This window comes from Tachysurus vachellii, chromosome 4, assembly GCF_030014155.1.
Source record: "Tachysurus vachellii isolate PV-2020 chromosome 4, HZAU_Pvac_v1, whole genome shotgun sequence".
NCBI lineage: Eukaryota > Metazoa > Chordata > Actinopteri > Siluriformes > Bagridae > Tachysurus > Tachysurus vachellii.
Genome location: NC_083463.1, coordinates 587,678 through 614,799, shown reverse-complemented (window position 1 = coordinate 614,799; position 27,122 = coordinate 587,678). Strand labels below are relative to the sequence as shown.

General features: G+C 43.4%; 2 protein-coding genes across 3 annotated transcripts; one reads left to right on the top strand and one right to left on the bottom strand.

Moving 5' to 3' along the window:
• The first annotated feature begins 5,637 nt into the window (after positions 1 to 5,637).
• On the top strand, positions 5,638 to 9,527 carry LOC132844057 (general transcription factor II-I repeat domain-containing protein 2-like). The gene is made up of 2 exons (XM_060867218.1): positions 5,638 to 7,174; positions 9,244 to 9,527. Exons 1-2 carry the CDS (start codon positions 5,638 to 5,640, stop codon positions 9,525 to 9,527), a joined length of 1,821 nt encoding a protein of 606 aa, XP_060723201.1.
• LOC132844128 (zinc finger protein OZF-like) lies at positions 9,122 to 13,875 on the bottom strand. 2 transcript variants are annotated; one of them, XM_060867308.1, is made up of 3 exons: positions 13,682 to 13,875; positions 11,445 to 11,597; positions 9,122 to 11,346 (listed from the first exon to the last, which is right to left on the bottom strand). In XM_060867308.1, the coding sequence occupies exon 3, from the start codon at positions 11,288 to 11,290 to the stop codon at positions 9,851 to 9,853; it is 1,440 nt and encodes a 479-aa protein (XP_060723291.1). In that variant the 5' UTR covers positions 11,291 to 11,346; positions 11,445 to 11,597; positions 13,682 to 13,875; the 3' UTR covers positions 9,122 to 9,850. The 2 variants fall into 2 exon arrangements, with proteins under 2 accessions (XP_060723291.1, XP_060723292.1); XM_060867309.1 differs by having other exon boundaries at positions 11,537 to 11,597.
• Positions 13,876 to 27,122: the final 13,247 nt, after the last annotated feature.

The following is a 27,122-nucleotide window of genomic DNA, read 5'->3' as shown; positions in this document are numbered from 1 at the left end:
AGATCACAACATTCTCCTAGATGGCTTACAAAATTCCACAGATATTTGTGGACAGGCTTTAAGTTGGTTTAGATCCTATCTGTCTGATCGACACCATTTTGTAGAATTAAATAGTGAATCCTCCAGTTTAATGCCAATTATGATTTTGATCCCGCCCCCATCTCATTGACTTAATCGCTGATCAGCTATTTAAAGAGGAAGCAGAAGAAGGTGGAGGGTGTTAAAAGTAATGTATTATGTAGTAGCTTTGTCAAGATAGTGATTGTTGTGACTAGTGATAGTTCTGCTCTGTTCTGGTTTTGACTTGTGCCTGATCATGAGCTTGGTTTACCCTTGAACTGGTTTGAAGTGTATTCACTCTTTGTATATAAATCACTGTAAATAGTACTGCCGATACTCATAGGCAGGAGGGCTTCCTGGGAAGTGATCAACCAGTCAGCAAACCCGAGTGACTGGCAAGGGTGGGGACAACATCCAGACATCCCAGTTCACCCAACATACAGACATCCCAAACACTCCATGCCCATGAACCCTCCAGATCTGCTCATTTACCTAAGGAAAGCTTAGTGTTTGATACCTGATATGAGCATCCTTTCATGTAGGATGCAAACCATTCCCACGCTGATCCGCAAATCCCAAGACTCCTGAGGGTGCCCAAGAGAGTCTTGTAGTTGACCGTATCAAACGCTGCTGAAAGGTCAAGGAGGATGAGGATGTAGTTTGGCCGATCTAGCAGCATGTAGTTTCTCAGAGACATCCAAAAGGGCTGTCTCTGTGGAATGAGCTGCTTTAAATCCAGACTGGTTGGGATCTTGGAGGTTGTTCTGTGAGAGATAGACAGACAGTTGATTATAAACAGTGCGTTCAAGAATTTTAGAAAGAAATAACAAATACAGAGCAGGTTTCTTTAAGATGGAAATAACCCTTGCTCTCTTGAAAGTAGTTGGTACCTGACCAGATGCTATGGATCTAATGATTATAGTGGTAATGAAGGGCAGAAGGTCTTGTGAGATGATTTTCAAGATGGCGGCGTGGCAGTAGCACGCAGCGGCCTCTCCGGATTCAATATGGTGCTATTTACGTTTTTTTTTTAAGTTTTTATTTACGGTTTTTAACCCAACCATTGCTACTACATGGATGCCAGAGACAGTGGGTTTCATGTATACAACCACCAGGACCTAATAAAGTACAGAAATCATGTAACAACCAACCTGCACGATGATGTACTGGATAGGCTAAGTGACCTCGGCTTGCTGCGGATACCAGGCCTCCAATCCCCGACATGCCTGATACCGGACACCAGGAGAGGGGAAGCCGAAAGCGTTGTGCGAGAAAGCGCGGTAAGCGGGCGGGTGTCCGTGCTAGGCTAAAAACAAGCCCTAGCCGATCGGCTCTCCCGTCCATTCTACAAGCCAACGTTTGCTCCCTGGACAATAAACTGGACTACATCCGACTCGAATGCTCTACACGGTGAGAGATTAGAAACTGCTGCGTGTTTGTTTTCACGGAGACGTGGCTCAGCGACAGAGTTCCGGACGCCGCCATTCAGCTGGACGGGCTAACTTCATTTACAGCCGACAGAAATGCAGCTCTGTGCGGTAAGACTCGAGGTGGTGGTGTGTGTGTTTATGTCAACAAAGAACTCTGTGCTTGTTTCTACTTGCTGCTCATCGTCAATGGAGTTTGTGACTGTTAGATGCAGGCCATTTTATTTACCATGGGAATTTACTACGTTTTCATTGTCGGAGTTTACAGTCCTCCTAGCACTAATGCTAAAGAGGCGCTAAGTGAGCTATATGGAGCTTTTAGCGACCTACAGAATGTTCACCCTGACGGACTTTTTATCATCGCCGGAGATTTCAATCGTGCAAATCTCAAGTCAGTGCTCCCTAAATTCTATCAACATGTGGACTTTGCTACGAGAGGTGAAAACACACTGGATCTTGTTTACACAAACATTCCCGGCGCATACCGTGCGGAGCCCCGCCCCCACCTCGGCTACTCAGACCACATCGCTGTTATGCTAATTCCAGCATACAGACCACTCGTCAGACACTCAAAATTGGTTCTGAAGCAGGTGAAATCTTGGCCAGCAGGAGCCACCTCTGCTCTTCAGGACTGCTTTGAGTGCACTGACTGGAACATCTTCAGGGAGGCTGCAACCAATGGCGACTCCGTCAACTTGGAGGAGTACACTTCAGCAGTGACCAGCTACATCGGCAAGTGCATTGATGACGTGACCGTCTCCAAGACCATCACCACACGCTCCAACCAGAAGCCATAGATGACTGCCAACATGCGTGTGCTGCTGAGGATTAGAGACCTAGCCTTCAAAAAAGGGGACAAGGCGGCCCTAAAGATAGCAAGGGCCAAACTGTCCAGAGCCATAAAAGAGGCAAAGCGCACACATGCCCAGACAATCCACAGACACTTCCAAGACAGCGGGGAGGCCCGGTGCATGTGGCAGGGCATACAGGCGATCACGAACTACAAGACAGCTTCACCTGCTTGTGATAGTGACGCCTCCCTCCCAGATGCGCTGAACGACTTCTACACTCGGTTTGAGGTGCAGAACAACGTAGCAGCAAGGAAGACCATCCCTCCCCCCGACGACCAGATACTCTGTCTATCCACGGCCAACGTGAGGAGAACTCTATGCAGAGTTAACCCACGGAAGGCTGCTGGACCAGATAACATTCCTGGCAGGGTGCTCATGGAATGTGCAGAACAGCTAGCGGATGTCTTTACTGACTTTACTTACTCAACATTTCCCTGAGCAGTGCCGTTGTTCCTACATGCCTCAAAACTACCACCATTGTTCCTGTCCCAAAGAAGTCTACAGTGTCCTGCCTCAATGACTATCGTCCCGTTGCACTCACACCCATCCTTATGAAGTGCTTCGAGAAGCTCGTCATGAGGCACATCAAGACCCAGCTACCACCCTCACTGGACCCCCTACAGTTCGCATATCATCCAAACCGCTCCACAGACGATGCCATTGCTACAGCCCTCCACTTAGCCCTCACCCACCTGGACAATAAAGACACATATGTACGAATGCTGTTCATAGACTTTAGTTCAGCATTCAATGCAATCATCCCTCAGCACCTGATTGGGAAGCTGAGCCTGCTGGGACTAAACACCTCCCTCTGCAAGTGGATCCTGGACTTCCTGACTGGGAGACCTCAGTCAGTCCGGATCGGGAACAGCATCTCCAGCACCACCACACTGAACACTGGAGCCCCTCAGGGCTGCATGCTCAGTCCACTGCTGTTCACCTTGCTGACTCACGACTGTGCAGCAATGCACAACGAATCATATTATCAAGTTCGCCGATGACACGACCGTGGTGGGTCTCATCAACAAGAACGACGAGTCAGCATACAGGGAGGAGGTGCAACAACTAACTGCCTGGTGTAGAACCATTCAGAGAAACCATTCACTCTCCGCTGAACATTGACGGATCATCTGTAGAAATCTTCAAGAGCACCAAATTTCTTGGTGTTCATCTAGCGGAAAAAACCTCACCTGGTCACTCAACACCAGCGCCATCACCAAGAAAGCCCAGCAGCATCTCTACTTCCTACGAAGGCTGAGAAAGGCACATCTCCCTCCCCCCATCCTGACCATGTTCTACAGAGGGACCATTGAGAGTATCCTGAGCAGCTGCATCACTGTCTGGTTTGGGAACTGTACAATCTTGGATTGCATAACCCTGCAGCGGATAGTGAGGACAGTGGAGAAGATCATTGGGGTCTGTCTTCCCTCTATCATGGACGCTGCATCTGCAAAGCCAACAGCATTGTGGATGACCCCACACACCCCTCACACACACTCTTCACCCTCCTGCTGTCTGGAAAAAGTTACCAAAGCAATCGGGCCCTCACGACCAGATTGTGTAATAGTTTCTTCCCACAAGCCATCAGACTTCTCAATAACTGAACTGAACTGTGAACTGTACTGAGCACAACATACACACACATCATCTGTATGGACTGCACAGACCCACACAAAACACACACACTGACACATCAAACTGTTTCATGCTGCTTACAATCCATCAAACTGTTTACATGCTGTTTTGCACACTTTTCTGCTGTTTTGCACAAATTGTCCGACATTTTAGCCGTTTTTGCACATATTGTTCAATATCTCTGCCATTTTGCACATACTATACAATATTTCAGTCATTTGCTGTTTTTCCACAACTCTACATATTATCCCAAGGACCTGCTGCTACTGTAAGAAACTGTGTTCATTCTAATGTTACTGCACGAAATATTGTTTGAACATTCAGTATTCACATACAGTATTTACTCTGGTTGGTCGGCACTGTTTCTGTTACTGTTTATTGTCTTTTGTGTATTGTATTTTTTGTACTTTTTGTATTGTCTTGTAACTTTTTGTCTACACTGTCTTTTGTCCTGCACTGTCTTGTCTGTCTTGTCCTGCACTGTTTGCATCAGGTTGCAAAGTTGCACTTTATGTGGCTAAAGCCCTATTCAGAGGGGACTAGTTTTCCAAACGACGTTTGAGTTAGAATTTTTTTCAGCCGATGTCTGTCATTTCATGTATGGATTCGGACGGGACTAACATCTCTGTGTTTATTACGGAGGTAGGAGTGTCTGTATTTTACATGTGGGTGTTGCACAAGACCACATGTCCAGGATGCGTGGATTGCGTATGGTCATATGACCGATCAATAGTAAAATGGCGGCGAAAAAGAAAGCGGCACGACACTGGAGTCGGGAGGAAACGTTGGGTTTAATTTCTGTTTGGAGCGAACCTACGTTTCAGTTTCAGTTTGAAAATTGTATACACAACCACAAGGTTTTGGAGGCAGTTTATAAAAAAGTTTGTGAGGTTTGTCCATCCATACAAAATACCTTCGATTGGGTGAAGTGCAAAGACCGCATGGAATATCTGAAACGATGTTACCGCGAATGTGTGAAGCATAAAAAGAAGAATGGGTCAGACCCACAACGCTGCCCATTCTTCGAGGAACTGGACTCAGTTCTTGGTTAGTTGCTACTTTTAAAGAGTATTAATTTCGGAATTTTTCGCAGGGTAGCTAACACATTTAAATCCATTATTGGTGTGCAGAAAGCAGAAACATGAATACCGGTGCGCTAGGGTTAATACGGTAGTTCACGTTGACCAAAACACACAAGAAAATGCGTTTTGGAAAAAACATTCACAAATCACAGACATTCGCTTTCAGACGGGAATAGATCCGTCTAGATCAGACATGGGCAAACTACGGCCCGCGGGCCATATATGGCCCGTTGGGCTTTTTAATCCGGCCCGCCGAACTCGTCCACGTTATATTACTAAATTAAATTTTATTATAAAGACACCACAATCATTTTACCTAGCTGTAATTCCCATCTTTCCCCAGCAGATGGCAACGACATTGACCCTTGAGTGTGATGCATTACGGTTACTCTCTACTTTATTTTGTCGCTGTGCACTTTCAGCCCATCAATGAAAATGAGCGGACCGAAGAAAAGAAAAGTAGACAGTGAGTGCCGAGTGTTCAATAAAGAGTGGACAACAAAATATTTTTTCACTGAAGTCCGATCAACAGCTGTATGTCTGATATGCCAAGAAACTGTAGCAGTTTTTAAAGAATACAACATGAGCCGTCATTTTGCCACAAAACATGCTAACTACGCTAGTAAACAGTCTCCACAAGAACGGGCTACAGCTCAGAGATTGATGGCTAATTTACAGACTCAGCAAAACCTTTTTCACAGACAAACTGCGATTCAAGAGTCGAGTACTAAGGCAAGTTTTTTGCTGGCATTCAAATTAGCAAAGGCCAGTAAGCCTTTCTCCGAAGGCGAATTTTTAAACGAATGCATGGTGGAGACAGCAGGTCTCTTGTGTCCGGAGAGCAAAGGTAAATTTGAACAAATCAGTTTATCACGCAGAACTGTGACTCGCCGTGTGGAATTGATTGATGAAGATATAGCCAGCAAATTAAACAAAAAGGCGGAGTCATTTAAGTTTTATTCACTAGCACTGGATGAAAGTAACGACATAAAAGACACTGCTCAGCTCCTAATTTTTATCCGATGGATTAGCGACAGTTTTGAGATCACAGAGGAATTTTTGACAATGGAGTCCATGAAAGGAAAAACGAGGGGAGAGGACTTGTATAACCAGGTGTCTGCTGTCATCGGGAGAATGAAGCTACCTTGGAGTAAACTTGCCAATGTCACCACTGATGGATCGCCAAATTTAACTGGGAAAAACGTTGGGCTGCTGAAAAGACTGCAGGAAAAAGTAAAAGAGGAAAATCCTGATCAGGATGTTATTTTCCTACACTGCATCATTCATCAGGAAGTTCTGTGTAAGTCTATATTGCAGCTAAATCATGTCATGAATCCAGTTGTAAAACTTGTTAACTTTATACGAGCAAGGGGACTTCAGCATCGTCAGTTTATTGCGTTCCTGGAAGAAACCGATGCAGATCACCAGGACTTACTTTACCACTCTCGTGTGCGCTGGCTAAGTTTGGGCAAAGTCTTTCAAAGAGTGTGGGAGCTGAAGGAGGAGATCACTGCATTTTTGGAGTTAATGGGGAGATCCGACGAATTTCCCGAGCTAAGCGACAATAACTGGCGTTGTGACTTTGCGTTTGCTGTGGACATACTTTCGCACATGAATGAGCTGAACACCAAGCTACAGGGGAAAGATCAATTTGTGCATGACATGTGCACAAATGTTAGGGCCTTCAAATCCAAGCTGACTCTTTTCTCCAGACAAATTTCAAACAAGTCTTTCACTCATTTCCCCACACTAGCCATGCAGAAAGAGGCGACCCAAAACGCGCAGAAATACAGCAAATCACTGGACGACCTGCACGGAGAATTCTGCCGTCGTTTCTGTGACTTTGAAAAAATTGAAAAGTCACTTCAGCTGGTGTCCTGTCTCCTGTCACAAGACCCTGAAACAGCACCACAGGAGCTGCAGTTGGAACTGATAGATCTTCAGTCTGACTCTGTATTGAAGGAGAAGTTCAACTCTCTTAAACTGAAGGACTTTTATGCTTCACTTAACGAAGCCACGTTTCCAAATCTCCGGAGGATGGCACAGAAGATGCTGACGTTGTTTGGCTCAACCTATGTGTGTGAACAGACATTCAGCGTCATGAACATCAACAAAGCCCGTCACAGATCCAAGTTAACTGACCAACACCTCAGATCTATCTTGAGAATTGCCACAACAAATATAACGCCAGACATTGATGCACTTGCAAAAAAAGGAGACCAACAACACTGTTCCCACTGAAACTGAATGAAACTGAACTGAGTTTATTACTACGTTATTAAAGTAATAAATTTGTAATTTTTTTTTACAATAAACAAAGCACAATGGTGTTTTTCTACCTGTTAAAGGCAAATCTTTTCGTGTAATGGTTTTTACATTTAATTTATATTAGTTCACACAAACACACCAATCTCCTATTCTGGCCCGGCCCCTCTGTCAAATTTTAGAAACCATTGTGGCCCGCGAGTCAAAAAGTTTGCCCACCCCTGGTCTAGATAGAAATTCTCAGAGGAGCGCTGATTTTGCTGAAAAACAGTAGGTAATTTGCTCTGGAATTTTTACACAGGTCGTGTGAGAAAAAGACAGACATGGCAGATTTGGACAGGACTAAAATCACAAAGTACGTCTGTGAAAATGAAATTTCTCTAATGACTCCCTGTAAAACTACTCCCGTCTGAATAGGGCTTATGACTACTTACAAGTCCTTAGCCCTGTCTTTGTTTTATGTAGCACCCTGATCCTGGAGAAACGTTGTCTCATTACACTATGTACTGCAACAGTTATATATGGTTGAAGTGACAATAACAGCTTCTTGACTTGACTTGACTTGAGATGGTCTGGAGCATAGTGGAAGGGAGTGGATCCAATGGGCGGGTGGTAGGATTGCAGGACTGGATGAGTGGTAAAATCTCTTCTGTGGCTACAGTTGAGAAAGGTGACAACGAATGAGTGGGGAATCCTACTGATTTCCTCAATATTCTCATGGTAGAAAGAAGCAAAGTTTTCTGCAGTCAGGGAGGATGAAGCAGGTGGAGCTGGGGGGTTGAGTAGAGAAGGGATGATGTTGTGGAGCTTTATGATTTCTTCCACTTCATCTCAGATGATCTTAGCTCTCTTAGATCATTGCGCAACACATCTGAAAGCCAAGGAGCACAAAAAGATTTCTTGGGTTTAGTGGACAGAGGTTATAGAAAGTCCATGGTTAAGGAAAGAGAGGAGAGGAAAGTTTCCAGAAGGCTACCCTTGAGGTATTATTTCTGTGAGCTTCAAATGAGAGACCGGTATCAATAATCACACCGAGGTCTTTTACTGCTGCACGTGATGTAATAGAAAGACCATCCAGAGTTACTCTGTAATCAGAAAGCTTACTTCTGGCTGTCTGTGGTCCTGGTACAAGAACTTCTGTCTGTCAGAGTTAAGCAGGAGGAAGTTAGTAAGCACCCACTGTCTGATGTCCTTCACACAATCGTCAATCTTATTAAGCTGGTGACTCACATCTGACTGCTGAAACATAGCTGTGGGTCATCAGCATAACAGTGGAAGTTAATACAATGTTTATGAATAATTGCACCACGGAGTAGCATATATAAGGAGAAAAGCAATGGGCCTAAAACAGACTCTTGTGGAACACTGAACATTACATTATATTTAGAGTAGTCACCATTCAGATCTATGAACTGATAGTGATCAGTAAAATAAGACCTGAGGCAGCAGTAATCTAACAGCACTTACATTGTCCAATAACCAGCAGAACTTGGTCCTGGAGAAACGTTGTCTCATGTCACTGTGTAATGCAACAGCTATATATGGTTGAAATGACAACAAAAGCTTCTTGACTTGACTTGAACTTGATGCTGGTATTTTCACTGACTTACTCCAGCTGCTCTTCTTATAAAGCACTTGTATAATGTCAGGTCAAAAAATCAAGAAGGGAAACATTTTGTAAAAGAACAAAAACTAAAGTTATTTCAGAAACTAAGGCAGTAAAGGTAGTTTGCTGCGATGTACAAATTAATGGTATGAAACATATAGATCACACAAACTCAATAAACACCACAACAGCATAAACATTTCACCTGAAAGGTAGTGAATTTTTAATATTTAGTTAAAATGTTAGATACATAACAGAATAATTGAAATATTTTTCATAACAAACTTAAATTGATTCATCGATGTCCCAATGTGTAGTGAGCCAGCCTGCTCACCAGTGTCCCAACTGCTATAGCTTTCTGGATCACCTGATCATCCTGCTTTACTTCTGGTTGAAGTCTCATCACTTGGTGGTGCTCACTGCTGCTGAGATGCTCCACATGGAGGCCAGAGATACATGGGGCTGCTGTGAAGAAAAGCACTTAGGAAACATGGAGATGACTTTGGACTGTTGGACTGCAACTGATACGTTTCTCGCCAAAGTCTCCATCAGTGAACAGTTGATAACTTTAACAAAGAGCGTCAGTCTAGTTATAACATGAAGGCTTTCTTGTTAAACAGTTGCACCATATTGTACACAGTTCTCTTTTGAGACTGGTTCCCTTGTGCCTGACAGGACAATAAACAGGTTAGGGAATAGAATTAATCAACATAAACTAACAAACAACATAAACTTCAAAACTAACCAAACCCTGTGTAGGGCTGTCCAAAAACAAATGCTTCCATAGTTAGTCAGCAGGGCAAATTGTTATGATGTAGCCTGGCTTATAGGTTTAGCTTGCTTGTCTTGTAAATACTGTAGCATAGAATATTTAAAAAATGTACAAAATGACTTTGAATTGTGAATAAAATGTTTAAAATAAAACTAGTTGTTTTCAGCACTTTCTGGTGAAAACTGCAACGCGTTTTCATTCTCATCTGTGTTAGCGTGCGTGTGTCTTTGAAAAGTTGTGTGTGTGCTAAAACTCTTACCACACACTGAGCAGAAATACGCTTTCTGTCCAGTGTGAATGCGCTGGTGAACATGAAGAGAATACTTTTGTGTAAAACTCTTCCCACATTCTGAGCAGATGTATTTGTCTCCTGTGTGAATGCGCTGGTGCTGGATGAGACTATTTCTTTGCCTAAAACTCCTTGCACACACTGAACAGTGATAAGGCTTCTCTCCAGTGTGAATTAGTTGGTGCTGTTGGAAATTACACTTATGTCTAAAATCCTTTCCACACTCTGAGCAGTGATATGGCTTCTCTCCTGTATGAATCTGGAGATGTTGCTGAAGAGAACTGTTTTGTATAAAACCCTTCCCACATTGCGAGCACTGATATGGTTTCTCACTGACGTGAGTAAGCTGGTGTTTTACTAAGCGACTGATCTCAATAAAACCTTTTCCACACTCTAAGCACTTATGTGGTTTATCTCCTGTGTGAAGACGGTGATGTTTTATGAGACGGATCTTCTCACTAAAAGCCTTTCCACACTCTAAGCACTTATGTGGTTTATCTCCTGTGTGAAGACGCTGATGTTTTATGAGACGGATCTTCTCACTAAAAGCTTTTCCACAGTCTATGCATTGATGAGGCTTTTCTCCTGTGTGAATGCGCTGGTGAGCTTGGAGAGCAAACTTTTGACAAAATTGTTTTCCACACTGTGAACAGTGAAACGGCTTCTCCCGAGTGTGAACGTATTGGTGCTGTTGGAGATGATTGCTTTGTGTAAAACTCATCCCACATTCATTGCACTGATATGGTTTCTCTCCTGAGTGAATGCGTTGGTGTCGCTGGAGATTAGTTTGGTAATTAAAGCTTTTACCACACTCTAAACAGTAATACAAATTCTCACCTGTGTGCATACGCATGTGTATTTTGAACTTCCTGTTTTCACTAAAACCTTTCCCACACTCTAAACAGTGGTATAGCTTCTCTTTTGTGTGAACAAGTTGATGTTTCTTGAGCTTATTCTTTTGATAGAAACTCTTCCCACACTGTGAGCAGTGATGTGGCTTCTCTTCTGCATGAACACGCTGGTGTCTCTTGAGCTTACTCATTTCAGGGTAACTTTTCCCACACTGTAAGCAGTGATAGGGCTTCTCTTCTGCATGAACAGACTGGTGATTTCTGAGATAACTGTTTTTACTGAAACTCTTCCCACACTGTGAGCAGTGATACGGCTTCTCTTTTACATGAACAATCTGGTGTTTTCTGAGATAACTCTTTTTACTGAAACTCTTCCCACACAGTGAGCACTGGTGAACTTCTCTGTCCACATTAACACCAGTATATGATAAATGCAGAGAATCAGATGACATTTTTGTGACCTTCTGGTGAGTATCAGATTCCCCAATGGATATGCTTGTCTGAAGTTCTTGATGTAGGACAGAGGATAGGAAAAGTTTTTATTAGTCACATATAAATTACAGTACATCAAATTTTTTTTTTTTTTTTTTTTTTATGTTCATATACCTTATGGGTCAGAGTGCATGACAGGCCGGAGCAGAGAGGGTTAAGAGCCTTGTTCAGGGGCAGAACAGTGGCAGGTTGGTAAAATTTCTCACCTTCGAATCACTAAACCAGTCCCACAGCTGCAGAGCCACCAAAGCCGGAGCAGGAGACAACCTGTAACAAGACAACATTCATTAGAAATCTAGATCACTAGGTCAAATCTATATCAATGTACAAATAAAAATTTATTGAAAAGATCAGAATAAAGAAAAATGTTCGATGGATCAACATTATTGAACAAATAATTAGTTCTGCCTGATTTAATAAACAGAGCTACACAACTGGACTGGAATTACAAATGTACATTACATTATAATTCCATTCTGTTTTTCTGGTAGGTCAAAAGCATCTGCCAAATGAATAGTGGCTGCTGAAAATCACAAGGCCTGGAAGGAGTGTGAAAAGCTGGAACAACCAGCTCTGATTGGTTTTAGACTTCTTGGTGTGCTTCTGCCACCCCACATTGCAGCCATGCACTTCGTTTCAGCATCTGGGTGACAGTAGTGTGAGGAGTGATGATAAAAATCCCGCTAATAAGCAGTAACGGTGCTGATCACTGGGCCTGCATGGCATCACGAAAAGCCAACATGTTCCCCTGAAGGGCTACTGCTCTGTGTTGAACCTGGAATGAGAATTCCTACAATGAAAGAAACCACCAAGTTACTGTGGTATTGGTGTCTTTTGCCTTCACTTGCTGGGAAACCCGGGCAGTCTCAAACCCAGGAGGTCACAGGACGTGGAGGTCAGCCTAATGGTATGCAGCACTACAGAGTGTGTAAACACACTATTATCTCTACGTGCACTACAGTGTGTGTAAACACACTATTATCTCTCTATGTGCACTACAGAGTGTGTAAACGTCACTATTACAGTATATCTCTATGTGCACTACAGAGTTTGGAAACACACGATTATCTCTCTATGTGCACTACAGTGTGTGTAAACACACTAGTACCTCCCCTTATTGCACTACAGAGTGTGTAAACACACTATTATCTCTCTATGTGCACTACAGAGTGTGTAAACACACTATAATCTCTCTATGTGCACTACAGAGTGTGTAAACACACTATTATCCCTCTATGTGCACTACAGAGTATGTAAACACACTATTATCTCTCTATGTGCACTACAGTGTGTAAACACACTATTATCTCTCTATGTAGTAGTAGTAGTAGTAATAGTAATAGTAATAGTAGCTGTTACGACCCCAAATGGTGTTTAGGGGTATGGTTGGGATGTAACAATATGAAATGATTATAAAGTTAGATTTCTGGTGTGTATGTGGCAATCAACGACAAGGACAACAAATAGTGGGCAAAACTTGTCTCTATTATCATACAAATGGTGGTGACAAAAGTGGTAATATGTATGATATCTACAGAAACAAGATAACAAAAAGCACAAAGGGGAAAAGAGCCATGAGCGGTGCTAAAACAAAGAAATTAGCAAAACAAAACTGTGCTAGCTTGAACATAACCCTCTAACCTGAACTACAAAGAAAAGTAATAAAAACAAATCTTCAGCGTTGATGACGCCCTAACTAACCTATACTTCCTATATTTTGTAAGCACACTAGTACCTCCCCTGTAGTGCACTAGAGTGCATAACTAGAGTGCATAACTAGAGTTGCACTACAAAGTGTGTACACACACTATTATCTGTCTATGTGCACTAGAGAGCGTGTAAACACACTTATCTCTCTATGTGCACTACAGATTGTGGGATGTGGTAGCCTAGTGGTTAAGGTGTTGGGCTACCAATCGGAAGGTTGTGAGTTCGATTCCTACGTCCACCAAGCTGAGACTGCTGGGCCCCTGAGCAAGGCCCTTAACCCTCAATTGCTCAGTTGTATAAAAATGAGATAAAAATGTAAGTCGCTCTGGATAAGGGCGTCTGCTAAATGCCGTAAATGTAAACACATTATAATCTCTCTATGTGCACTACAGAGAGTGTAAACAAACTAGTATCTCTCTATGTGCACTACAGAGTTTGTAAACACACTAGTACCTCCCCTGTAGTGCACTAGAGTGCGTAAGCACACTATTATCTTTCTATGTGCACTACAGAGTTTGTAAACACACTATTATCTCTCTATGTGTACTACAATGTGTTTAAGCACACTATTATCTCCCCTGTAGTGCACTAACATAGAAAGTCATTTAGGACTCAGCCACTGTTAGCCGAGTTGAACTTACCTTGATCTTTCCAGCAGAACACAGTTAAGCACCTGAAATACACCACAACGGATCAGATGGAACTGTGGAGGTAAAACCCTGTCAGAAATATTTGAATGTAAAGATGATTAGTAGAGTCGGAGAGCTCAGATCATCAATCAGAAAAACTGCAGCACGTCTTCTTCTGTTTCTGTCAATGTGTGGAGGAACGGGACCGAGACGCTCACAGCGACACCTACTGGAGGAGAATACACTCAATAAAAAGGTAACAAAAGGAAACAAAATCATTTATTATTATTATACTTGGAAAAAGTAAAGAATGTAGTATTAAAGTTTGTGGACAGTTCGGTCCAAGTCAAACAAGAAAAGGCAGAACATTCATATGCCGTGACTCTAAAAACACACCTGAAGAATACAGATATTGTGGTGTGAAAAAGTCTTGGCCCCCTTTTTCAAACAAATTTCAAACAAATTTATATATAAGTCAAAGATAACAAACACAACATGTAGTTTTTAAATGAAGGTTTTTATTATTAAGGTAAAACAAAATCCAAACCTACATGGCCCCGTGTGAAAAAGTATTTGCCCCTAAAGATCCCATAATATTGTGCACTAATACATCAGACCAAATGCACATTATCATCTAGTGCTTGCTAATATTATGAACAGCGGCTACGTTAATCCCTCTCCACTGCTTCTCTCTATCTACCCATCCTGAGGCATCCAGACATTGTATGAAGATTTTGGACCTCCACTGAGATGAGGGCGATTCTGTGAGGATCCCGAGACATCTACAGATCTACCAGCTCCAGTTAGACTCTGCTATACTAAAGAGGAGATGTGAACTCCACATGATCTTTTACACCAATACAACATTTATCAGACTGTATATTTATAATCACACCCCCAGTGTCACCCATATGAGGATGAGTTTCCCCTTTGAGTCTGGTTCCTCTCAAGGTTTCTTCCTTTACCATCTAAGGGAGTTTTTCCTCCCCACAGTCACCTGAGTCATTTCTGTTATTTTCTTATATTTAAATGGAGAACTTTACACATTACACATAAGATTCCATACCAGTATATCTTGAATGACAGGTGTCTTGTCCAATTAACGGTAAGTTTCCATTCACAAACGGTACCCTACCTTTTCCGGTTTCTCTGAATTGTCATTGTGTTTTCAGATTTGTTGTTTTGCATTTCTGCACACACACACACACACACACACACACACACACTCTCTCACACACACACAACAAACACGCACAAACACAAACACACAACAAACACACACAAACAATCCCCCGCACACACACACAATCACACACACAATCACACACACACACACACACACACACACAGACACAAAGAAGGAGTGAGTTCTGTGTTAGATGTCATTCAGGGTTCAGCACTCACTGTAGTTTTACTGTACATTTATAATATATATTTATATTAAACATAAGATTCATTGTGGGTTAAATAGAGAGTGAAATTTTCCTGCTGGACTTCTGATTCTCTAACTCACCATTACAGATTTTGTTTTCATGGCGTTCACAGCTGTCATCGTTACACTCGCAGTATCTCCCACTGAAATGTCCACTGCACACACACCGTCCACACTCACACACACCTTGACTGCTGCACTCCTGAGAGCTGTTCTCACGGCGACAAGACATACGACTGACGCTGTCACTTGTACTCTCACACTGACAATGCTGACCTAAATAACCTTTACTGCACCTGAAACATACACACACTAATGTTAGGAACCAACAATTCATCCTCATTCATGTACCTCAGATACAGCACTTGTTTATAAACTGTGACTCTTGCATATACATTCATCCTTTCGAGAGTGTGTGAAGTGATCAGAGAAGTGTTTGGTGTAGTGACGTATTTCCTCTGCTTTACAGACAGGGGGTGCTGTGGGCTAACAGATGAATAAACTACCTGCAGACTCCACAGTCAAATGATCCTTTTCCTCCACAGTGTGTTGAATTCTCCTCTGAATCACCAGTTACAGTTACAGTGTTTCCACAGCAACCATCAGAACCTCATTAATGCCCTTCAGTTGTATCTTAAATGTAGAATCAGCCAAACATTCAGAGGCGTTCAGACGCACAGTGAAAGAAACCTGCAGCCATCATGAAAACACACACTCACATCACGTCATAATTCATAATAAACCTTCCTTATACAGCATGTAGCATACATTACAATAAAGTGTGTAAAAAGACATTTTGCCTCTGGTGTGTGTTCTGTGTAGTGTGTATAAGTGTGTGTAGTGTGTGAGTGTAGTGTTTGAGGTGTGCGAATACAGTGTTAATCTTAAAGGTGCCCTTCCACACAAAACCGTTTTTACTTGTATTTTTTACATTTACATTTACAGCATTTGGCAGACGCCCTTATCCAGAGCGACGTACATAAGTGCTTAAATCTCTAACATTGAATACATTAATGCTTTTTGATATGTGTTAGGTCCATATGTGTTTGTGTTGTGTCGTGAATGTGAAAACAAACTGTTACCTCCCCGGTCAGTTCTATCCACTTAAAAGAAATAAGAGGAGAAATCAGGTCAGTTGGAAAAGCTGCTCAGTGTGACGTAGTAGTGATTGAGCTCATTACTATTCATGAGCTCTCCCACTTGAGACCGCGCCCCCAGAATTCGTGTAGCTCAGTGAGTTTCCTATACAGCAAGGATGGCTGAACGTCAACGGGCTTGTGAAGAAGCCATTCTGCCGCAATTCAAGGTGATTGTAAACAAATTTCCTCTAGCCAAGGCTACTTATTGCGCTGGGTGAATGAATAGTCATGCTCTCATATCCTAGCGGTTAGCCAATCGGAGCCATAGCTCATTTGAATATTCATGCGAACTGGCGCAAATCGAGCTGAGTTTTCCTGCAGGCTTTCTATACCAGAATCAGAATCAGAATCAGAAAGGTCTTTATTGCCAAGTATGTTTCCACATACAAGGAATTTTTTCTGGTACAGGAGCTCCACAGTGTAAACATGTAGCAATGGTAAGACATGAACATATAAATAATAGACAGTTGTATGTGCAAATTGTAATATAAGTGTGCAAATTAAAGTAAAGATGTGCAAATTCAAATATAGATGTGCAAAATAAAATATAAATGCGTACTTGCAGACAATGTAAGAATAGGTATTGTTCTGTGTATGTTAGGTGTCCATCAGATGTATGTTAAGTGTTCATCAGATGTATTGCCTGAGGGAAGAAACTGTTCCTATATCTGGTCGTTTTGGTACACAGGGCTCTGTAGCGTCGGCCAGATGGCAACAGTTCAAATAGTAAGTGTGCTGGATGTGAGGGGTCCAGAGTGATTTTCTTTGCCCTTTTGCTCACTCTGGAGAAGTACAGGTCTTGGAGTGTAGGGAGAGTTGTGCCAATGATTCGCTCAGCAGTCCGAACTACCCTCTGTAGTCTCCTGAAGTCGGATTGGGTGGCTGAGCTAAACCAAACAGTCACTGAAGTGCAGAGGATGGATTCAATTATTGCAGTGTAGAACTGTTTCAGCAGATCCTGTGGCAGGTTGAACTTCTTCAGCTGGCGAAGGAAGTACAACCTCTGCTGAGCCTTTTTCACAATGGAGTCAATGTGAATGTCCCACTTCAGGTCCTGGGAGATTGTGGTTCCCAGGAATCTGAATGACTCCACTGCTGTCACAATGCTGTCCATGATGGTGAGTGGGGGGAGAGCAGGGGGGGTTCTCCTGAAGTCCACGATCATCTCCACTGTCTTGAGCGTGTTCAGCTCCAGGTTGTTAAGGCTGCACCAGACAGCCAGCCGTTCCATCTCCACTCTGTAAGCAGACTCGTCACCGTCCTGTATGAGGCCGATCAGTGTGGTGTCGTCTGCGAACTTCAGGAGCTTGACAGAGGGGTCATGAGAGGTGCAGTCATTCGTGTACAGAGAGAAGAGCAGTGGGGAGAGAACACAGCCCTGGGGGGCGCCAGTGCTGATGGTGCGGGTGCTGGATTTGAGTTTCCCCAGTCGCACTAGCTGCTGCCTGTCTGTGAGAAAGCTGGTGATCCACTGACAGACAGAGGAGGGCACGGATAGCTGGGATAACTTGGGCTGAAGGAGTGATGGGATGATGGTGTTGAAAGCAGAGCTGAAGTCCACAAACAGGATCCTCACATAAGTATAAGTCCCATATTGACTGCATCATTCACAGACCCGTTTGCCCTTTAGGCAAACTGCAGAGGGTCCAGTAAGGGTCCAGTAATGTCCTTCAGATAAGCCAGAACCAGTCTTTCAAATGATTTCATGACCACAGATGTTAGGGCCACAGGTCTGTGGGTCATTTAGTCCGGTAATTTTGGGTTTCTTTGGGATGGGGATGATGGTGGAGCTTTTGAAGCATGAGGGTACTTCACACAGCTATATCCGAGTAAAGATGGGGGCCAGTTGATCAGCACAGGTTTTCAGACAGGCTGGTGAAACACAGTCTGGGCCTGGTGCCTTTCTCCTTTTGTTCTTCTTAAAGACCTGACACACCTCATCTTCGCTGACCTGAATTTTAGGTGTGTTGGAGTCAGGGGTTACAGGAGGTGAAAATTGGGCTTTTTCAAACCTACAGTAGAACTCGTTCAGGTCGTCTGCCAGTTGTTGATTCACCACAGTGCTGGGGGATGGTGTCGTATAGTTGGTGATGGCTTTCAGACCTTTCCACACTGAAGCTGAGTCGTTAGAGGCAAACTGAGCCCATAGCTTTTCAGAATAGTTTCTCTTTGCTACTCTGATCTCCCTTTCTAGTGTGTATTTGGCCTGTTTGTACAAGACCCTATCCCCATTCTTGTGAGCATCCACTTTGGCCTGACGGAGCTGGCTGAGTTTTGCAGTGAACCATGGTTTATCGTTGTTGTAGGTTAAGTGAGTCCTGGTAGGAATACACAAATCCTCACAGAAACTAATATATGATGTTACAGTCTCTGTGAGCTCATCCAGGTCGGTGGCAGCATCTTCAAAAACAGTCCAATCAGTGAGCGAGAAACAAGCTTGTAAATCCTGCTCTGCTTCCTTAGTCCATCTTTTTGCAGTCCTTAATACAGGTTTAGCTGTTTTCAGTTTCTGTAGGTCGGTATGAGATGAACTAAGCAGTGATCAGAAAGTCCCAGAGCTGCCCGTGGGACAGAGTGATATGCATCCTTTATTGTTGTGTAGCAGTGATCCAGTGTGTTACTGTCTCTGGTGGGACATGTAACATGCTGTCTGTATTTAGGCAATTCACGTGAGAGAATCGCTTTATTAAAGTCCCCAAGAATTATTAGTACAGAGTCCGGGTGTTGTTGCTCACTCTCTGTGATCAGATCAGCGAGTGTCTGTAGTGCCGAGCTCACGTGCGCTTGCGGTGGAATGTAAACATTCACCAGTATGAACGAGCAAAACTCCCGCGGCGAATAGAACGGTTTGCAGTTAATGAAGAATGTTTCCAGATCTGGACAGCACATCTTCTTTAACACAGTTACATCAGAGCACCACCTACCACATTAGAATGGCTTGAAACAAGGTAACCAAGGCATTATTTCCACAAAAAAATGTTACAGAGTCCATGATAGACTTCAGACATTACCACAAAAGTAATGAAATACGTGTGGCAGGGCATCTTTAAATAAAAGTGCAATCAGACACACTTACTGATAGCGAAGGGGAGATTGTGTGTGATGTGTGCAGTGTGTATTGTGTTAAACAATGTGAGAGTACATTGACAGAAATAAAGGAGTGAGGGTAATAAAGGAGTGAGGGTAACAAAGGAGTGAGGGTAACAAAGGAGTGAGGGTAATAAAGGAGTGAGGGTAATAAAGGAGTGAGGGTTATAAAGGAGTGAGAGTAATAAAGGTGTGAGGGTAATAAAGGAGTGAGGGTAATAAAGATGTGAGTGTATTAAAGGAGATAGGGCAATAAAGGAGTGAGGGTAATAAAGGAGCAAGGGTAACAAAGGTGTTAGGGTAACAAAGTAGTAAGGGTAAAAAGGAGAGAGGATAATATAGGAGTGAGGGTAATAAAGGTGTGAGGGTAATAAAGGAGTGAGGGTAATAAAGATGTGAGTGTATTAAAGGAGAGAGGGTAATAAAGGAGTGAGGGTAATAAAGGAGCAGGGGTAACAAAGGTGTTAGGGTAACAAAGGAGTAAGGGTAAAAAGGAGAGAGGGTAATAAAGGTGTGAGGGTAATAAAGGAGTGAGGGCAATAAAGGTGTGAGGGTAATAAAGGTGTGAGGGTTATAAAGGAGCGAGGGTAATAAAGGTGTGAGGGTAATAAAGGTGTGAGGGTAATAAATAATATATTTAGAATTTATAATGATTTTATGGTCCCGCTCTCTATGATCTACTCACTTATTAGGAAAAATTTTACATTTAAATTTTATCTTCGTCATTTTTATTCTTATGTTCCTATAAAGCTGCTTTGAGACAATGTCCATTGTTAATTATGTTATACAAATAATTAAATGAATAAAGTGCTTATAATAGCACATCCCCAGTGTTTTATTCCTCTTACACCACAGTAATTAGTTATTTCTTTAATTAATAAAAAAGGGAACATCAAACTTTATATTCATTTATAATTACATTTAATCTTGTGGAACATTATTTAGTTCCTGTTATAAGTTCCTGTCATGTTATAACAGCTTTATTCAGTGGGCCCCTCACCAGTCTCTATTTATTCTCTATGTCAATAAAACTAAGAAACTAAAAAAAAAATCTCAGCTTGTCATTTTATTGAGAAACCACACAGAAGTGTAAACTCCTCTGTCCTGAAGATTTAGAGATCTTTCAAATCCATCTTCACCTCTGATTGGTACACAGAGCTCACACTGGAGACTCCTTCCATATGTGTTAAATAAGTGTCTTGTTTTCTTTTACATATTTTTAAACATTTTTATACGAAGTCTCTACAGTGCATGTCCCTGTGAATGAAGTGTTACTTTGGACACAAGAACATACAACAGCAGAATGAGTCTATAACATTTGTAGAAACATCTCAATGACCCCAAGCAGGCATATAGCTAACACCACATTCCACAGTAAGAACATTATCCCAACAGTCAGACAACAGTCAGCTTTTCAGAATAGTTTCTCTTTGCTACTCTGATCTCCCTTTCTAGTGTGTATTTGGCCTGTTTGTACAAGACCCTATCCCCATTCTTGTGAGCATCCACTTTGGCCTGACGGAGCTGGCTGAGTTTTGCAGTGAACCATGGTTTATCGTTGTTGTAGGTTAAGTGAGTCCTGGTAGGAATACACAAATCCTCACAGAAACTAATATATGATGTTACAGTCTCTGTGAGCTCATCCAGGTCGGTGGCAGCATCTTCAAAAACAGTCCAATCAGTGAGCGAGAAACAAGCTTGTAAATCCTGCTCTGCTTCCTTAGTCCATCTTTTTGCAGTCCTTAATACAGGTTTAGCTGTTTTCAGTTTCTGTAGGTCGGTATGAGATGAACTAAGCAGTGATCAGAAAGTCCCAGAGCTGCCCGTGGGACAGAGTGATATGCATCCTTTATTGTTGTGTAGCAGTGATCCAGTGTGTTACTGTCTCTGGTGGGACATGTAACATGCTGTCTGTATTTAGGCAATTCACGTGAGAGAATCGCTTTATTAAAGTCCCCAAGAATTATTAGTACAGAGTCCGGGTGTTGTTGCTCACTCTCTGTGATCAGATCAGCGAGTGTCTGTAGTGCCGAGCTCACGTGCGCTTGCGGTGGAATGTAAACATTCACCAGTATGAACGAGCAAAACTCCCGCGGCGAATAGAACGGTTTGCAGTTAATGAAGAATGTTTCCAGATCTGGACAGCACATCTTCTTTAACACAGTTACATCAGAGCACCACCTACCACATTAGAATGGCTTGAAACAAGGTAACCAAGGCATTATTTCCACAAAAAAATGTTACAGAGTCCATGATAGACTTCAGACATTACCACAAAAGTAATGAAATACGTGTGGCAGGGCATCTTTAAATAAAAGTGCAATCAGACACACTTACTGATAGTGAAGGGGAGATTGAGCTCACACTGGAGACTCCTTCCATATGTGTTAAATAAGTGTCTTGTTTTCTTTTACATATTTTTAAACATTTTTATACGAAGTCTCTACAGTGCATGTCCCTGTGAATGAAGTGTTACTTTGGACACAAGAACATACAACAGCAGAATGAGTCTATAACATTTGTAGAAACATCTCAATGACCCCAAGCAGGCATATAGCTAACACCACATTCCACAGTAAGAACATTATCCCAACAGTCAGACATTGTGTGGTGTGATGGAGTGGGTAGGACTGAACTCTTTAGTCTTTCAGGTGAAATGTAAAATACACTCTATTTGTCGCGGTGAGACAAAGGCGAGTGAGGATCCAAATGCAGTTCAATCTTTTATTAAACCAAAGCAAGAAACAGGCAAACAGACGGGCAGGCAAAACAGTGCAGAACACTGAGCAAACGGGAAACAGTAACATAGACACAAACATCCAACAACGACCAACACCAGGGAAGAGAACAAACAGAGTAGATATAACAAACAGGAACCAATCACCAAGCAGAGACAATCAGTGACTAAGACGATGCACCTGCAGAACTGTCCTCTATAGCAGGACTGGAGACCAGGGTGGTGCCACAGGCGGAGCCAGCAACCATAGCAGGACTGAAGACCAGGGTGGTGCCACAGGCAGGGCCAGAGACCAGAGCAGGACTGGAGACCAGGGTGGTGCCGCAGGCAGAGCTAGAGACCAGAGCAGGACTGGAGACCAGGGTGGTGCCGCAGGTCCAATCAGCGAACTGGTCGGGATCGCAACCCATGGTGGTGCTGGAGGTGCTCTGAGCCTGCAAATAGGGACAGGAGAGAGAGAGAGGCCGACCAAGCCGGGGAGACAAAACCAAGGACAGACAGAGCAGATAGGGCAGTTCAAACACAATCATTTTTGACCAGGCAGAGAGTTCACAGTAATCCATCCCGGACAGGGCAGAGAGTTCGGTACCAACCCCTTCAGGCAGGGCAGTAAGCCCATGAGAGTCATGTAAAGCCACCTCGGCAAGGGCAGAGAGTCTATGGGGCTTGGGCGCAACCATACTTGGTGAATTACCTGACTCCGTCATTCCGGGTGACCCGGCCGACACAATCGACCCGGTCGGTCCGGTAGGCTCCAAAGACCCGGTCGGTTCGGCTGGTTCCGTCGGCCCGGTCAGCCCGGCTGGTTCCGTCGACCCGGTTGGTTCCGTCGACCCGGTTGGCCCGGCTGGTTCCGTCGACCCGGTCGGTCCGGCTGGTTCCGTCGGCCCGATCTGCCCGGCTGGTGAAGCAGGTGGCTTAGGGATGCCGGCCGCCCGAACCGACACCATCGGGGTATCCGCCAGGTTGGAGATCAGCTGGTTCGCACGGGCCTCAACTGAGCTTACCGGTCTAGCAGCCATGTGGACAGGCTCGGTCACAGGTGTACACAGGACTGGGCTGGGCAGAGTTTCTGTAGAGCATTCGGGTGTCCGTGGCTGGTTTGGCTCCATAGCCCACGGACCCCGATGCCTACTGCCCCCCCCAAAAAATATTTAGGGCCGGTGTCCGTCTCTACCTTGCTCACGGTTAGAGAGGACCCGCCCAGGAGCAACGCTAAATTGACATGGTCTGTGAAAGACCCCATCTCTCGGCCCAAAGGCATCAGATAGCATACCTGGTCCTCTAGTCCATGCCTAAACATGTCCTTAAGAGCCTTTTCCCCGAAGTCCACCTGGTTACACAGGTCCACGAACACCTCAGCATATTCCTTGATTGGGGAATCCCCCTGACGTAAACAGAACAAGATTTCTGCTGGATCCATAGCCGGTTGGTCGTTCTGTCAGAAACAAGAAACAGGCAAACAGACGGGCAGGCAAAACAGGGCAGAACACTGAGCAAACGGAAAACAGGAACATGGGGGGGGGGGGGCAATTAGTGTCCATGGTAACAAATGAGTGGGTGGAGCAAACAATTAACAGCAAGGCAGACAGCAGACAGAAACAGGGCAAAACACAGACAGACTCATTACACTATTAGCTTTATTAACCAATTATACCAAGCAGGTGTTGATGATTATCAGTTTCATAATTAGGTTTAAACTAGGGATGTACCGATACCACTTTTTCTCTTCCGATCCAATTCCGATACCAGAGTTTGCCAGTATCGGCCGATACCGATCCGATATCTGTGTTCTTTTCTACTTTTAAAACTAAAGAATGTATACAACTCGTTTAGTTATTACGATTTATTTGTTTCTGCTAAAGAAATACAAAAATGCCCTTATTACTGTGTGAAAAATGAAAACACAAGAAACCTTAAAAAAGTATTAATGCAGTAGCAAACAGTACTTTTAACAGTCAGTGGTATAACAATCTAAACCATATATACTGCAATTATTAAATGAAATTATTTTCTGAAGAAAAGGCAATATTTTAAAGTGAATCTTAAATTAGAACACTTGAAACACAATGCAAAATGTATTAAACAGTAAACCTTGCACCCAAATGAGCGACATGTTTAACGCGCTGAGGTAAATGGAAAGGGTGCCTGCTAAACTTGCCTGTCTGTCGCAGGCAGTTGTGCAACATATTTCCTATATTATTGATTATATTTATTTTCATTAATGTAATTTAATATATAAGTGTATTTTTCTTATAAGTTTAAGCAATAGTCTATGATGTTTGCTGTTCATTAATCAACCACCACGGGCATAGGTGTCAGAAGTAAATAAAAAGTGGGTGTGTCCTGTCCCACCCACATATAATGGTTCCGACGCCCATGGATTTCAGGAAGCAGCAGCGTGGTCAATGCTGTAGGTAAAACGCGGAATAGAGTTTAATTTATTAGGGCATTCCTCAGTCGGAATGGATTCGAATGGCGGCGCTCTATAATGGTTCCGACTCCCATGACCACGGGTATCGGATTTGGATTGGTCACGCACGACTGATACCCAATCCACTAAAAATGCTTGGATCAGCGTAGATACCGATCCAAAATATCAGATCGGTGCATCCCTAGTTTAAACCCAGTCATTAACTGAAACAGAAACATGTGTGTAGGAGCTTCACCCTGGGTAAGAAGCCAAACTGTGTTACTATGGTGAGGTTGTGGAAACAGTTTCATGTCACAGGTCATACACCGTTTCGAGTGGCTTGCAACAATCCTGTCTCTGTATTGAGACAATGTTACAACCCATGAATTTGTGGACTGTCTATTGTGTTCTCTCTGTGCAGGTCTGATTCCGTCACTAATCAGCTATTTAAAGAGAAAGCAGAAGAAGAAGGTGGAAGGTGTTAGAAGTGGTGTATTTTGTAGTAGCTTTGTCAAGATAGTGGTTGTTGTGTCGTGTCTAGTGATAGTTTTGTTCTGTTCTGGTTTTGGCTTGTGCCTGTTTATGATACTAAGCTTGGTTTTCCCTTGAACTTCGGCTTGGCTAAGTATTTTAATTCATTTTTGAGTTATCCTGAGTTTATACTTTAACTTCTTACTTTTTACAAAGGGCGAACACACCGGCAATAGCATGTAAAGAGTCGAACAATCGCTTGGAACTGATATCGCTAACATTTTATTTGTTTTCCTGAGCGTCCGCTTCTAGCTGGTTAGCATAACTAGCATCACTAGCCTGTTAGCCCGGTTACTGCTAGTATGCCTCTCTCACACCAATTATCTCTGTTGTATTTTCCCTATAACACCATGTCGCTTGTGTGTCTGCCTTTGAGTGCAGCTGAGGACATGTTCGAGCTGCACTCAGTGGAACTGGAGCTGGAGGCCGTGGGGAAGCACACAGGTGAAGCAGGCTGAGCTGTGGGAGCGGAAAGCCGGGCTGGAAGCTTCCCGGTCGGTCGTTCACCTGTCTCAGGTAAATCCCCGGCGTGAAATTACTACGCTCTCCACCTCTACTTCATGTGTTTCTCTGTCCAGGCCCAGCGCACCCAGGAAGCTGCCTGCCCAGGTGCTGTTCACTCCGGTGCCAGGGTACCACGGATCCTGGGTGCAGCAGCGGAGGACGCGAGCCGGCCCCGGGTTGAGGACCTCCCCCCCTCCGCCGCCACCGGTCTTCAAGATCCCCACCCGGAACCGCTTCGCCCCCCTTCGCGAGACGGACCGCGACGCTGTGATCATTGGAGACTCCATCGTCCGCCACATCAGTGCTACTGTGGCTAAAGGTAAGGCTCGCACTCACTGCTTACCCGGTGCTCGTGTTCCTGATGTCGCTGCACAGCTACGCCGGCATGAACAACACCAGCCTGAGGCAGTCGGAGATCCTGAAGAGGGACTTCAACACCCTGGTGGAGACGGTTCGCAGCACAGCACCTGCGGCGAGGATCATCATGTCTGGACCTCTTCCCACATACCAGCGAGGAATCGAAAGGTTCAGTAGACTTTTTGCTTTAAATGAATGGTTACAGTCATGGTGTCAGGCTCAGAATTTACTCTTTATTGATAATTGGAATGTTTTCTGGGAGCGTCCTAGGCTGTTCCGTGCAGATGGCCTGCACCCCAGCAGAGTTGGAGCGGAGATCCTCTCGGACCACATCTCCAGGGCGCTGCACACCTTCTGACTGGTAAACTACGCTTTAAATCCAAATTTCAATAGCCATCCATCACCTCAACACAAATGCACTCATAGCTCATCCTATAGAAACTGTGTCTGTTCCCAGAGTAGTGAGATAAAAAAAAGTAAATGCATGAGAAGTTCTCAAAATAATCTTACTGTAATTAGACCAGAAAAATGCCAAAGAAACAAACAAAAACAGTTCCTAAAGTTTGGGCTTCTGAACATTAGATCACTTGCACCCAAAGCACTTATTGTAAATGGAATCATCTCAGAAAATAGCTTTACTGCAGTCTGTCTTACTGAAACTTGGATTAAACCAAATGATTACATCAATCTAAATGAGTCTACACCATCAGGATATATCTATAAGCATGAGCCTCGTCAGACTGGTGGTGGAGGTGGTGTTGTCACTATCTTTAGTGATTTCCTTACTGTTACTCAGAGAACACAGTATAGATTTAGTTCTTTTGAAGTGTTAGTTCTTAATGTTACACTATTGCACATGCACACGAAGAAATCCATGATGTCTTTTGCTCTAGTGACTGTTTACAGACCCCCAGGGCCCTACACAGCTTTTCTTAGAGAGTTTGCAGATTTTCTTTCATTAATTGTTTAATTAATTGATAATGCATTAATTGTTGGAGACATTAACATTCACATTGACGACACAAACGATGCTTTGGGACTCACATTTATGGACCTACTAAACTCATTTGGGCTTAAACAAAACATCACTAGAGCAACTCATCGTCTTAATCAGACACTAGATTTAATAATAGTACACATAATAGATGTCACTGATATAGATATCATACCTCAAAGTGATGACATCACAGACCATTACCTCATAATGTACACACTACCTGTAGAACAGAGTAACTGTGTCTCACCATGTTATC

What these genes read in the sequence shown, in the direction of transcription:
- LOC132844057 (XM_060867218.1), top strand. Translation starts at nt 5,638, where the DNA reads ATGAGCCGTCATTTTGCCACAAAACATGCTAACTACGCTAGTAAACAG. An exon ending in CATGAACATCAACAAAGCCC is followed by an intron (nt 7,175 to 9,243) that starts GTCACAGATCCA and finishes CCCAATGTGTAG; the next exon opens with TGAGCCAGCCTGCTCACCAG.
- LOC132844128 (XM_060867308.1), bottom strand. Translation starts at nt 11,290, where the DNA reads ATGTCATCTGATTCTCTGCATTTATCATATACTGGTGTTAATGTGGAC.